General features: G+C 38.7%; 1 protein-coding gene across 1 annotated transcript in view; it reads right to left on the bottom strand.

The window, feature by feature from the left end:
• Nucleotides 1–13033, bottom strand: part of IL1RAPL2 (interleukin 1 receptor accessory protein like 2) — a 1007763-nt gene that overhangs the window by 30200 nt on the left and 964530 nt on the right. The window contains exon 9 of the mRNA XM_089684924.1: nucleotides 10378–10521. Coding sequence (XP_089541050.1) covers nucleotides 10378–10521 — 144 coding nt within the window. The remainder of the gene's footprint in view (nucleotides 1–10377; nucleotides 10522–13033) is intronic.

The raw sequence follows: 13033 nt of genomic DNA, 5'->3' as shown, positions 1-13033 counted from the left end.
AATCACAGCGCAGCTGTGTCATGTGATTAGCCGTGGCCAAATCACAGCTAAGCACAAAAAAAAAGCCCTAAATGAATCAATGTCATTCAGGTAAATGCTTGCTTATAGCAAAAAAATACTGATCACTTCCCCAAAGTAGTACAATGTTACTATGGTAACATTGTACTACTTTGGTCATAGTGAAATATGAAAAAAAAATCTTAAAAAAAAGAAAAAAATGTAATAAAAAATTAAACATAATAAAAAAAAAATTTAAATTTTTTTTTTTCATACTGTTACCAGTCAGTGTCCCTGATCACCGCTATGCCAGTTATATGATGACCCTGTACTGCACTGGTGTTAGTATGTAAAAAAAAAAAATTGTGAAAATATTTTTTTAATTTTAATTACCACCAAAAGAAAGCTCTAGTTGTGTGAAGAAAATTATAAAATTCTAGTTTGGGTACAATGTTGTATGACCGCGCAATTGTCATTCAATTTGTGACAGCGCTGAAACCTGAAAAATGGCCTGGGCAGGAAGGGGGTAAAAGTGCCCGGTATGGAAATGGTTAACAAAAATTAATAAATGCACATTTTTTTGCAGGTAACAAAATGTGCATTTATTATTTTTTGTTCCTGGAGCATCTATGTATTGTACCAGAGATCAGCAGATCGCTGGTGCAATGCAGGGCTCCTGCAGATCTGTCAGTATATCTATGTGCCCATACACAGCTGCAAAGGCTGCCAGGACTTGTTGTTTTCTCATTCGCAGTTTTTTTTTTAAATTGTGACAGCTAGCGGGAGGAGAAGATCCCTTGCTAGCTGTCGCAATAGGGATTGGAGGAGGGGGGCAGGGGCTGGTCCGTTCATAAAATATTACATGTTACACCCTAAATATAGGTGTAAAATGCTACAAAAGGTGAACTTATCCTTTAAGCCTAGATTCACACTGTGAACCGCATGTGTATTGCACAGGAATCGCACTGCATTACTGTGCAAAACTAGGCCCATTCATTTTGGATGATTCAAATCGCATCACATCCATGTAAAAAAAAGCTGCCCGTACCTTTTTTTTTAACTCGCACTAGAAATTGATTGTATGGGTGTTTTATAGCAATGCAATCCGGTTCAGGCAAATGCATTGCGTTTTATGGCCCACTTTTGGGATGTCGCTAACTTTCCATCGATACCCACAGCAAATCGAACACAGTTCATTTGCTATGCAGTGTGGGAAACGCACAGGAATAGCTGCATTTCTCGCATCACATCAGTGTGAAGTGGGGCTAAATGCCAAAAGCACCTTTGTGCACGTCATCAAATATAGGGGATGTTCAATATAATTAAGCCCCTCACGTGCCTATTACCTCTGCAGAATATGCAATTAAAAATCTCCAGGTGTTAAAAATGATAGTCCATCTTGTTAAAGCCTAGCTACAGTCATGTATTTATTTTTACGTTTTGAGTAGAAAATTGGCCTGCATACATTAACACAGCAACAAAAATGTGTCCCTGTTGACTGTGACCACATTGCTAAGATTGCCTATCTCTGTCTGTTACATCAGGAGGTGAAGGGAAATCTCCCTACTTGGAGCACAGGCAACAGTTAAAACCCAACATAGGTTCTAATCCCTTCTTGCTCTGTCCAAAATTAAACATTTTGTCTGGAGTTGGGCTTTAATGTGTACTAATACTCACAGTTCCAATGCAGATAACAAGCAACAGGTTACTACTACTGTTAGTGAAATAAATGAAACTGAAAAGTATGGGAATAATTAGATATTGTTTATATCATCAATGGTTGTTTTTTCTTGTCAAGTTTCCAGTAATAAAGTGACATCCCACAAGTGACTATACTAATGTTTTGACAAATAGGACAATTTTCAGACATGAATAATTGGTACACTGCTTTATCAACATCTGCAGTATCTGTGACTTGCACAGCTTGATTTTAGCTGAAGGAAAAATAGACTGATATATTTATTGTTAACTAAGTTGACATAAGCAGTCGTACACAGAACCCTTGACAAGGAAAAGCAGGGAAGCGTGGAAAACCTCAAAAAGACATTCTGGATTATTTACGAAGGCAAACAGCAATGTTCAAAGTGCAGTTACCTGCAGCAACTCATCATCAATTAGTTCTTCATTTTTCTATAGATAAGGTGAATTATGCTTGTTAAGGGGTAGTGCATTGCTTCATTAAAGGACAATTCAAATTTTGCATTTCTTAAAGTGTTACTAAACCCTGGACCCTGCATCCACTATATCTGGCCTCCCACAGTAGCCAGAACATAGAAGTCACAAGACTGCTATATATTGCTGATGAGAAAAGGTATTTAGCAGTTTATATTTCCTAAAATAATTGCACTTCCATCAGGGTCCAGCCCAGCACTAGCTAAAGGTTGTATGAAGAGTTTTCTTTCTGCTCTAGGAGGATGTAGAACCCATGACCTCTGTCTTGACAGTGCTGATTGGCACTGTGCTGATCACATGCACTGTCCCAAGAAAAAAAATAAAAACTATCTAGCAATACCTACCAAACTGAGCATGTGCAAAACCTATGGTTCAGTCTGTCTTATTAGGAGATGAGGTAGTCGCTTCAAAAAGGGGAGGAACAGAGAAGACAGGATAATTTCTACACAATGCAAAGGATTAACCCCTTAGGTTCCACAGCGAGTATAACAAACATGTTTTACTGCATATACAGACTGATTTTACTGTTGTGGGTTTAATAACACTTTAAGCACACCTGTCATGTGAAAAAAACACAAACTGCCACTGGCAACATCCTTCCTAAACAACAAGACACAAAACAAAAAAAAGCTAGCTGACTGTCTTGTTATACGTATCCACTGACCTTAATACTTTAAATGACCGACTTGGAAAGAGTATGCATGTCAGGAAATTCAGAAGTCCTTATTTGTGCTGAGGTCAGTGACAGTAAAGCCCATTCACACTTTGAGTAGCTGAAATGAGCATTTTTGCTCAGGTTTTTTTCCTTGCAGTCATCTGAATGTCCTGCCCTACACAAAACAAACTTGCAAAAGAAGCTCCTGCAACCTGCACCGTTCTAGGCAACAAGTTTTTAAAAAAAATTTCCACATGCCTTTCTGCATGTTTTTGTAATTAAAAATGAATGGCACCCAAACCAGTATCATGCATTTTGCTACAATTTTAACACACTTCCAGCTAAGCAAAGTGTGAATGGGGCCTAAGTATTGACACTAGAAATTCTGAAGGGCCCTCTGCACACTGGTATATACCCTTTCAAGCAGACTATGCAATAAATAGGGATATTTAGTTCACACATATTGCAATACATGCTTAAGCTGGCCAACTGCGTCAAAGTAATCCCTCTATGGCCAGTCCTACTTTGCTCTGCCTACGCAAATGCTACTGTGGACACAATGCTAACATAGGGGAATAGACACAATGGGGCCTAAGTATTGAAACACGAGGGTCAGCATGACAGCTAAACAAACAGAATTTTCAAAAGGAGATAGCAAGTAAATTGCAACCGCTATGTCTTGCCATGACATGTTTCCCTAATTGCAAGTACCTGGTGAAGAATAGTGGGGTGTACAGGTGCAAGGTAATGAAAGGACTGGCAAGGGTAAAGGAAGTGTGGAATAGGTAGGTGGCTGACTGTGCAGTGAAAACAATGAACCTCCCTTTCCCTCGTGAGGTGGATGTAGCGGAGAGAGCAGCCAGGAGGTGGGGAAAGCAGTCTGAAACCTACAATGAGGAATCTGATGGCTTATGCACCATAATGCTCAACCTGAAATTGTGGCAACTCTGGTGCAGGTCTATGTTCCTGTGGAGTGGGGAATGATTTGAGAATATTATAAGCTCTGCAACCATTATAAATCTAATGAACAGAACACTCCTATCTACCACTCAGCACAGGGTTTAAGAGGGTAGATAGGGGAACAGCAAGTAGACAGAATTACCCCCATTGTGATGATGATAGTAATAATAAAAACAACAGTATTGACTTAGTTATAACACAAACAATAATAGGAGCAGTAAATAGTTCTTTTACTTGCTGTCCAGTATCCCTCCATAGAAAAATCCTCACACTACCGTTATTATTGTCATCCTGGTTTCCCCCTCTACCCTCTCTTTTTTGTTTTGTGATATAATAAAAGGGAAAAGTCTGCACATATTTTATGTCCTTTGTACACCTATCAGTCTTAGCACAGGGCTCAAGAGGGTAGATCAGGGTTTCTCAACTGGGGTTCTGCGACAGGTTTCCAGGGGTACTACTGTGATCTACCCATCAATCGCAGACATATGATGGGTAAATCACATCCCTACTGCCAACACATGTAGAGCAATGTAAGGACGTGGCTCTGATAGTGCTGGTTGTTACGCACTGTCCCTTGATGGCCTCTCCTCCTTTGCTGTCCTTCCCAGGTGCTTGTTTATGACATCATATGGAATGGGCCAGCAGAGAACAGTGCACCACAATCAGCACTATTACAGCCGCTTCCCTGCGTCACTCTGTATGAGAAGGAAACCAGTACTGTAATGTCCCCCCCATGTAATGTGGTCTGCTTCCATGTAATTTTCCCTGCTCTTGAGTTTGACCTAGAATTGAGCATCTGTGCAGAAAAAAAGAGGCACAAGTTTCACATTAAATAGTTGCATTAAATAATATAATTATTTTTAGGAAATATATTTTAATAATGATTCTGACTAATACAGCTTAGTTAGCAATTGTACTCACAACTTGAAATAAACTGTGTTCAAATTTATCATACCAATATTATTTTTAAAGAGATCAATCTTTTTTTTATTTAATTAAAAATTATACTTCTAGAAAACCAAGTTTCTGAAGCTTTGTGTTTTTAATACCACTATTCTGACTTTATTTTTAGTATTTTTAATGCATATAATGCACTAAAAGTGACAACATTACCTTATGGGAAAAAACTTTGTAGACAGTATAGCAGGGTTTCTCAGCCATTTTACCTTGGAGGAACCCTTGGCAAACTTTCAAGATCTCAGAGAACCCCTAGAGTAATCTACAAATCTATAGCTCATGGAAAATTGGTGTGATCATTAAGCTGTGGTATATCAAAGGTTATTTCTGCAGTACTTTACTACTTGCATTCACAAGAATTATCTAATCCACTTGTCTAGATCTGAGTGTAACTTTTTTAATAGACCTTCAGCCCCAGTTCACACCAGTGCAACTTGTGATGTGACTTGAGATTTGAAAGTCGCATGAAAAGTCACACCCCATTAGCAGTAATGGAACTGTTCAAATCTGTGCGACTCAAGATGCAGCAACTTTGAAAAAGGTTCCTGCACTATTTTTGTGTGACTTCATTGTGACTTGCATTAACACCTGTTAAATGAAGCCACACAGAGTGTCAGCAAGCTGCCATGAAGTTGCACTTGAGAAGTAGCATGACTTTAAAGCCACACTGGTGTGAGCCAGGGCTCAAGCTGCATTCACATTATAGCATTTTGTGAATGTACACAACATCGCACCAATACAAGGAAATTGCTAATGACTAGCACAGCCAGTTTTATTCAAGTGTATATTGCCCTTCATCATGTGTCAAGGAGAAAGGAGATCTTTATTTATTATTTAATAAAAAAAAGGAATCCCTGGAGTAAGCAACACCTGGCTAACAGAATTTACATAAAGGCCCAAAAAGACCTTCTTAATAATTTAGGAGGTCATGGACATCTGGTGAGCACAGTTCTCAAGGAGAGGCGCACACGTGGTCACTTTTTATGTGGAAGCGTACACTTCCTTTCACATTGGATTAATGATTCTTCAGAGTGGACTGTTTGAAAAACAAAACACTGCATATAAGACTTTATCAAATAAGAATTCAAAGTACACAAAATAGGAGGGAGATGTATTATATATAGTACTTTTGGATGGAAGAGCATCAGAGTGTTACACTGATCTTAATGAACAATGATAAAGATAAGATTTATTGTCGTAAAATACATTTACAAAGACATTTCCGTGCTGCTCCTCACCAGAAGCAGACTGACCATTTGAAAACTTGGGCACTGCCCGAGGGCCCGGGGTCAGTAAGGGGCCCCATGAGATACCCCTGGTACCTTTTTCATAGGCTTTTTTAAGTTTGGGCAAGGACACAGGGGCCCCATGATCCTCTATTGCCCGAGGGCCCCATGAGTTGTCAGCCCGCCCTGCTCCTCACACTATACAAAATAAAAAACATGAAAGCAATGCATCACATGTACATATGCAATACCTAAATAAGATTTAAATTAAAACATTCCCATCTTTTAAATAAGAACACCCTGTTACAACAAACAGTAACCCAGGTTGACTAATTAGTTCATTTCCTCGCTTATAGCCTTAATAGCCCTTGGAATAAAAGCTCTCTTTTTATCTATTTGCCCTCACCATTATATTTCTAAACAGTCTACCAGACGGCAATAATTCAAATAAGCAGTGACCAGGATGGGAATTTGAACATGGAATGGTTGTTGGTGCCAGACGGGTTGGTCTGAGTATTTAAAAAAATTGCTCATCTACTGGGACCAGCACACACAACCATCTCTAGGGTTTACAGAGCATGGCCAAAAAAAGAGAAAATATCCAGTAATCGGCAGTAGTGTGGATGAAAATGCCTTGCTGATGTCAGAGGAGAATGGGCAGACTGGTTGCTGAGACATTCAGATGGTAGGGTCAAAATTTGGCATAAACAACATGAAAGAATGGATCCATCCTGCCTTGTATCGACATTTCAGGATAGTGTGGGGGATATTATCTTGTCACTAGCAAGGTGTATCTAATAAAGTGGCCGGAGAGTGTGTATTCCAAGAAATTTAAAAGTGGAAACCTGCTTCACACATTTGCCTTTAATAAAAAGTGGTGCTAGGTCAGTCTTGTTCTTTCTGAAATCTATACAAAATTCCTTAGTTGAAAGGTGTGCAACAAATAATTTGTCTTTAAATATGGGGAAAACTATAGTGCCGACATTCTTCCTATATGACTCCTCATCCCCTCCTGTAATGCCCTCCTGTAATGCATACAACTTTAGCAGTATCATCTGCAAATGTGATTATACTCATGATTATACTGTACCTCACACTATCATACAAATAGCATCGTGAGGTACAGTATAATCATTAGTATATTGAGCTTAAAGAAGGGGACTCCGCATACAGAGATCCTATGCATATTTTTCACTGAGAAGAAACATTTTTACCCAACTGAACCATTTGTGATCGTTTTACCGATAAATCCTTTATCCAAGAACAACCAACAAATAGAAAGTGGCAGGTTCACCTTTAGCATTGTCTTAAAGAATAAGTCTGGGGTGATGGTGTTAAAAGCAGAGGTATAATCAATAAATAGCATTCTTACATAACTTACTGGGTGCTCCAAGTGACTCTATGTCCCATGCAACGCTAAAACCGTAACATCTTCTGTGCTTCTATTCACTGTGAACTGATAGGGATCAAAACTGCCTGATAAACTTGTTTTAATGTATTTTATGACCAATCTCTCAAGGCAATTCATTATCACCAAAGTGAGTACTATCAGGCTATAGTCTTTCAAACTGTCGGTGATTGACTTTTTGGTGATTGGAATAATAACTACAGATTTTAGGCAGATTGGAACAACAGCAGTTGATGATTGAATAAAGATCTTAGTAAAAAAGCCTACTAGTTGATAAGCACAGGCCTAACAGACCTCCCTTGGACTCCATCTGGACCCACCATGTCACGGAGTCCCTGTGAGATGTTTGGTGTGCAGGCATGTGCTGTGCATGGTGTCTGCCATAGAATAGTGAACAGATGCATGCAAAAATCACACCCACATGCACAATTCCCGTTGGCACCAGATGGACTATTTAAAGGATGCTCATGCCCATTTCCTGTGCTGAATGATCTTCAGTTGTTCCTGCTTTTGCTTGTATTCTGTGTCTGACCTCTGCAGCTGACTTAGCTTGCTTTTAAACTGATCTTGGATCCAGATTACTCTTCTGCCCATGAGTTTCTGACCTTGGCTTAGCCCTTGACTATGCCTATGCCTCTGTACTGCATTGCATGGCCACTACTGACCTTGGCAATGCCTGTGACTTTGCTCCTGTTGCCGCTTTGGTTCCACAATATTTCCAAGTGCCTGCTCTGGTTGTCAACTATACCAACTTTTATCATCATGGCAAGTCCACTGGAAGCTATGACAAGCCTTATGCCCTAAACCTGCAGTGCATACGGAGTGCTCCTTTAACCACTTCTTGACCACGCAATAATAGAATGATGGCTACAGCGCAGTCGTCCCAGAATGCTCCCCCCGCATTCTCAGTGTCCTTTGGACACAGCTGATCACACAACATTGTAAAGGGCCAATCACAGCAGCCTTTTACCTGATCACACTTGCCAGTTATCATAACATGTCACAACATGGAGAAAGTACTGCCGATCACCAGCAACTCTGAAAGGAGACATCTACACTGATAATCAGGGCACAGATTATCAGGGCAGCCCCAAAAGTGCCCAACAATGCTGCCAATCTGTGCCCGTCAGTGCCACCTAAGAAAACCCTTTTTTTTCAAAATTTTCGGTTAAAAAAACCCAGCGGTGATTAAATACCACCAAAAGAAAACTCTATTTGTGTGAAAAAATGATAAAAATTTCATATGGGAACAGTGTTGCATGACTACGTAATTGTCATTCAGATTGTGACAGCACTGAAAGCTGAAAATTGGCCTGGAAGGGGGTAAAGTGTCCAGTAGACAAGTGGTTACCTCAGCTGGCTCATCTCGTATGGCTGCTGCTCCTAACCTAATGTCCTGCCAGACTGTCCCAGCCTGTCTCTCCTACTGAACGTTCTACCAGCAACATCTGCTGGCACTCAAGTACTTCCTGTCCCTTTCACCATCTGTTCCTCCCTCAGTAAGGCATGGGCTGGAGTTCCAAGAGAGACCAATTTCATCATCTCAGTTTCCTATCAGGCACATGATACACCAATGTTCTTGTGTTTAAAGCCTTAAGTACTTGTCTCGACTCATATTTGTGTACCTTGAGTATGAAGTTATCTGGACCTAGTAGATGCCCTGTATCACGCTGAGGTGATGTGACCTCAAAGCGCATGAAAATCCCATTCAGTTCCTCAGCTAGTGAAACACTGGAGTCTACTTCAATTTGAGCAATCCCTCCATAGTTTGCATAATTTCCATTTAAGTATTCTTCAATTTTCCTTTTACAGGATAATTGTTCTGCTTTCATGCCTCTCCTCAAGTTAGCCCTTTCAATACTATACACTGCCTTGTCCCTATTCTTTAAAGCACTATTCCACATCCATGTTATCCTTTGCAACACCATCCACGCAAGTTTTTATGGAGAGGTGAGGTTACTTTAGGAATAAGAGAAGAACTAAGGGTTGGAATAAGCACTGTATGCCATAAAATGTTTAGATCTATCCATAATATATTAATAAGACAAGCCATCCAGAAGGCTGTGCTGGGCTTTTTAACAAAGTGCCATGGAATAATTCTGTATTAAATGCTTATTTATAAAATAAACAGTATATACAAATTTAAAAAATACTCAAGTTATGCAACTTAAAGCATATTTGAAACTGACCATAAACCAGTCATATACGCTGTGGTTACCCTGCTGCCCTGGTGTCACTGCTGTAAATGCAGGCCTAATTAACACAGACATTTCTATTTCATAGTAGGTGATGAAGCTTCAAAATATATTCACTGTTAAGGCATAACGTGTTGTATTTTAGGCAGCACAAACTTATCTGGAAAAAAAATTTTAGACAAGGGCACTTGTTTACCATGTACTGTTGGTTCTATGTCCTTGGGACCATGTACTACTTGTTCTATGTCCTTGGGATCATGTACTACTGGTTCTATGTCCTTGGGACTACAGTGTGTGCTTCTTTTAGGAGAATCCCCGAGTGGACCAGTCTCCCTGGCCACTTGACTGTTTACGCTTTAGTTCCCTCACTAATGGCACATAACCCCTGTTCCAAATGATCCATTAGATTACATCTTTTCATTAGGTCTGTTTGTCCAGCATAGTAGTCTTTTACAAAACAGGACATTGTGCAACATATATCCTCATCCTAAAATATGCAACATATATCCTGATCCTAAAATATGTAATATCTGGCAAAACCCCATATAAGTCAATCACCCTTATCACTCCACAACAGTGGGACAACATCTCTAATAGTACTCTGGTCCAAAGTAGCCAGCCTACTACTGCGCGCAAAAGAACTAGATATCAATTAGCTTTTTGAATACAGCAAAATCATTTCACACAATAGAACAGCAGCAGCTTTTGTGGCCAATCAAAAAGCACACTCGCCTTTCATTCTCTTTAAACCACAACAAAGAGCTAAAATATAAAGAAAGAGAGTTAAAATGGAAAGTAACCGCTTACCTTCAGCAGCTTCATCACTTCCAAAGTTCTGTCTGTAGAAGAGCATTAATTCTATATTGTAGCATTTATAGATTATGACCAGCAAAACGAATACGATAAAAATAGCACCCAGACCTCCAGCGAGCTCAATGTTGTACCTTAATTCTAGAAGAAAAAAAAAGAAATCATAAAGAAAGATCATTCAGCTAATGTGTTTACCAGTCTTGTATACTTCTCCAAGTGAAAGTATTTGGCGAGTTCTATGCTGAGAATATGGTGGACACATATATCTGATATCTCTCATATAATAATCTGAACGATCAATGAAATGATAAAAAGTGCTTAGTGGGTTGTTCCCCATACATGAAGTTAATCACAATATAAGTTCTGATAAGCATTAATATTAAATATAATTTCTAGAGATGAGCTTGGGCATCTTCCAAACTCATCTCAAGCCCATACCCCTGTATTTTGTTTCTCTAATGAGCTGAGGGCCAAGTCATTCCCTGACCCCACAGCTCACGTGAGCTCACTGGAGTACAAAAGAGTTAAAGTTCGAGATGAGTTTGGAGAACACCCAACACTACACCCATTCCTAGATTTCTGTACCATATTACCTGGATCCCTACCTTGAACCCAACACAAGCAAATGTGTGTAGGTGTAGCATACAGCAGTGAACTAATTACAGCATGTTTTTTTTCCAGCACTGATAACTTTAATTATAATAACTAATGTCTAATAGCACCGGTCAACATTTTATTTTGTATCTAAAATGTAGCTGTGAACGGCTTTGTAAATCAAGCCATTGCTTTCTCGCTACGTTGTATGTTTTATTGTTCTCTTTTCTGGTTTAAATGGTGATATTATAACAAATTGGGTCCTGAGAAGTTTTGAAGTTGTATTTTACTGTATGTAGTTATATTAGCCAGCAGGTGTCGCTGTTTCTCTCATATATAATTTATTAAAGTTTATTTGCAGGCACATTTTATCATTCATTTCCTTTTCAATTGAGCCACTTTATGTATGTGATTGTCTTTCTGCTGATGATTTGAGTACAGTGAGATGTCCGAAGTCTTAGTTACTAGTCTCTGTTCAGAAGTATCAGTAACAATGACTCCATTTCTGCTTGTTCAAAAGCACCAATTTTGCATTTAATTAAATGCTTCTGTGATGCGTTCATTAATAATACAACATATACATTAGGCAGTTTGAAATTGCTATCACAGATAAAAATAATGTAAATAGCATAATCATAGCATAGAAAAATCAGAAAGGACAGACTAACTGTCCCATTGCCAGGGAAACATATGATTTTTTTTTTTATGTCAACCATAAATTAAACGTAAAACACAAGTACCAATCAGTGCTTATATAAACACAACTTACAAATACACAAGGTGGAAGAAGTCATTTGCATCTCTCTCTTATCATATTGGCTGTTGAGCAGCAGCTTCTCAGAGACACACTTACTGGGCTGTCTGCTTGTTGCGGTTTGCCAGGTGTACATGTAAATGTACTTTTCTTTTTTCGGCCTCTGCCGCTAATTATGTTTTGAATCAAGAACAAGGGTGTTATTACATCTAATCTGACAAGCCATTTGGAAATGACGTGCCCTGAATTCTGACAGCTTTATTTGTTGAATCATTGTTTTTGTGCAGGATCTTCTGGCTTTTATGTAACACAGTGAGAACACCAGGGTCTCTCTCTGGGAAGACCTATATATAAATTGATTTTAATGAGCTCACGAATAGTGTACTTCGGCTATATACCTATACAATTCACGGAGCTTTGTTATATCTTTTCCTGCGTTTTTGAACTGGGTAAACATTCACAGTGATAAATAATATGCTCCACATACATCTGCAGAAGGGTATTCTCTTTAGATTTTCTCCCTAAGTTAACATGAAATTAGATTACTTTAGGGCCTGTGCACATTAGTACCTTTACCCATATCTGCCTACGAGAGATAGAGATAATACAAGGGTGAAAACGCGTAAATTTGATTTGCTGTCTTCCTGATTCAAAGGAAACTTGGAAAGGAGAAAACAACTATTTCAAACACTGACCAATTAACCTAAAGTATGTATGCACAACCAAAACATACAAACCCAAGTGCAAGATAGAGCACATCTTTTCAAAGCAATGGAATGTCCTCTGTTAGCTATTGCTGAAACAACACTTTGAAAAACCAGACAGGGGTTCTAATCCTTCCATATTCCATCCAAAACTAAAAAAAACAAGACAGGGGTTCTAATCCTTCCATATTTCATCCAAAACGAAAAAACTAGAGTTCTTTAAGCTAAAAAAAAAATGCTGGAAAAAACACTGGATAAAAATGTTGGTAATAGCATTTTTTACTAATTATTTAGAAGCGTTTATTGTTTTATTAGCATTTTTGCAGTAAAGAAGCTAGAAAAAAAAGCGGTTAGCATTTTTTGAACTTCCGCATCTAGGAGCAAAAAAAAAATGGTAATAGCCTAAAGTAGTGTGAATGGACACATAGAATGACACCATTTAGCTTCTAGGAGCAGAAAAAAAAGCGATTAGCTTCTAGGAGCTTACAGAAACATTCTAAATGGTTGATACAGTATATATTTATAAATATATTAACTACAATGATACTTATGTGATTTGTACAATGCTATATAGTAACTCTTTTGTGCAGCATGGGTCTCT

This window comes from Staurois parvus, unplaced genomic scaffold, assembly GCF_062004578.1.
Source record: "Staurois parvus isolate SC_StPar_1 unplaced genomic scaffold, SC_StPar_1.0 ptg000361l, whole genome shotgun sequence".
Lineage (NCBI taxonomy): Eukaryota > Metazoa > Chordata > Amphibia > Anura > Ranidae > Staurois > Staurois parvus.
The sequence above is the reverse complement of the archived record's forward strand: the minus strand, read 5'-3'. Positions and strand labels throughout refer to the sequence as shown.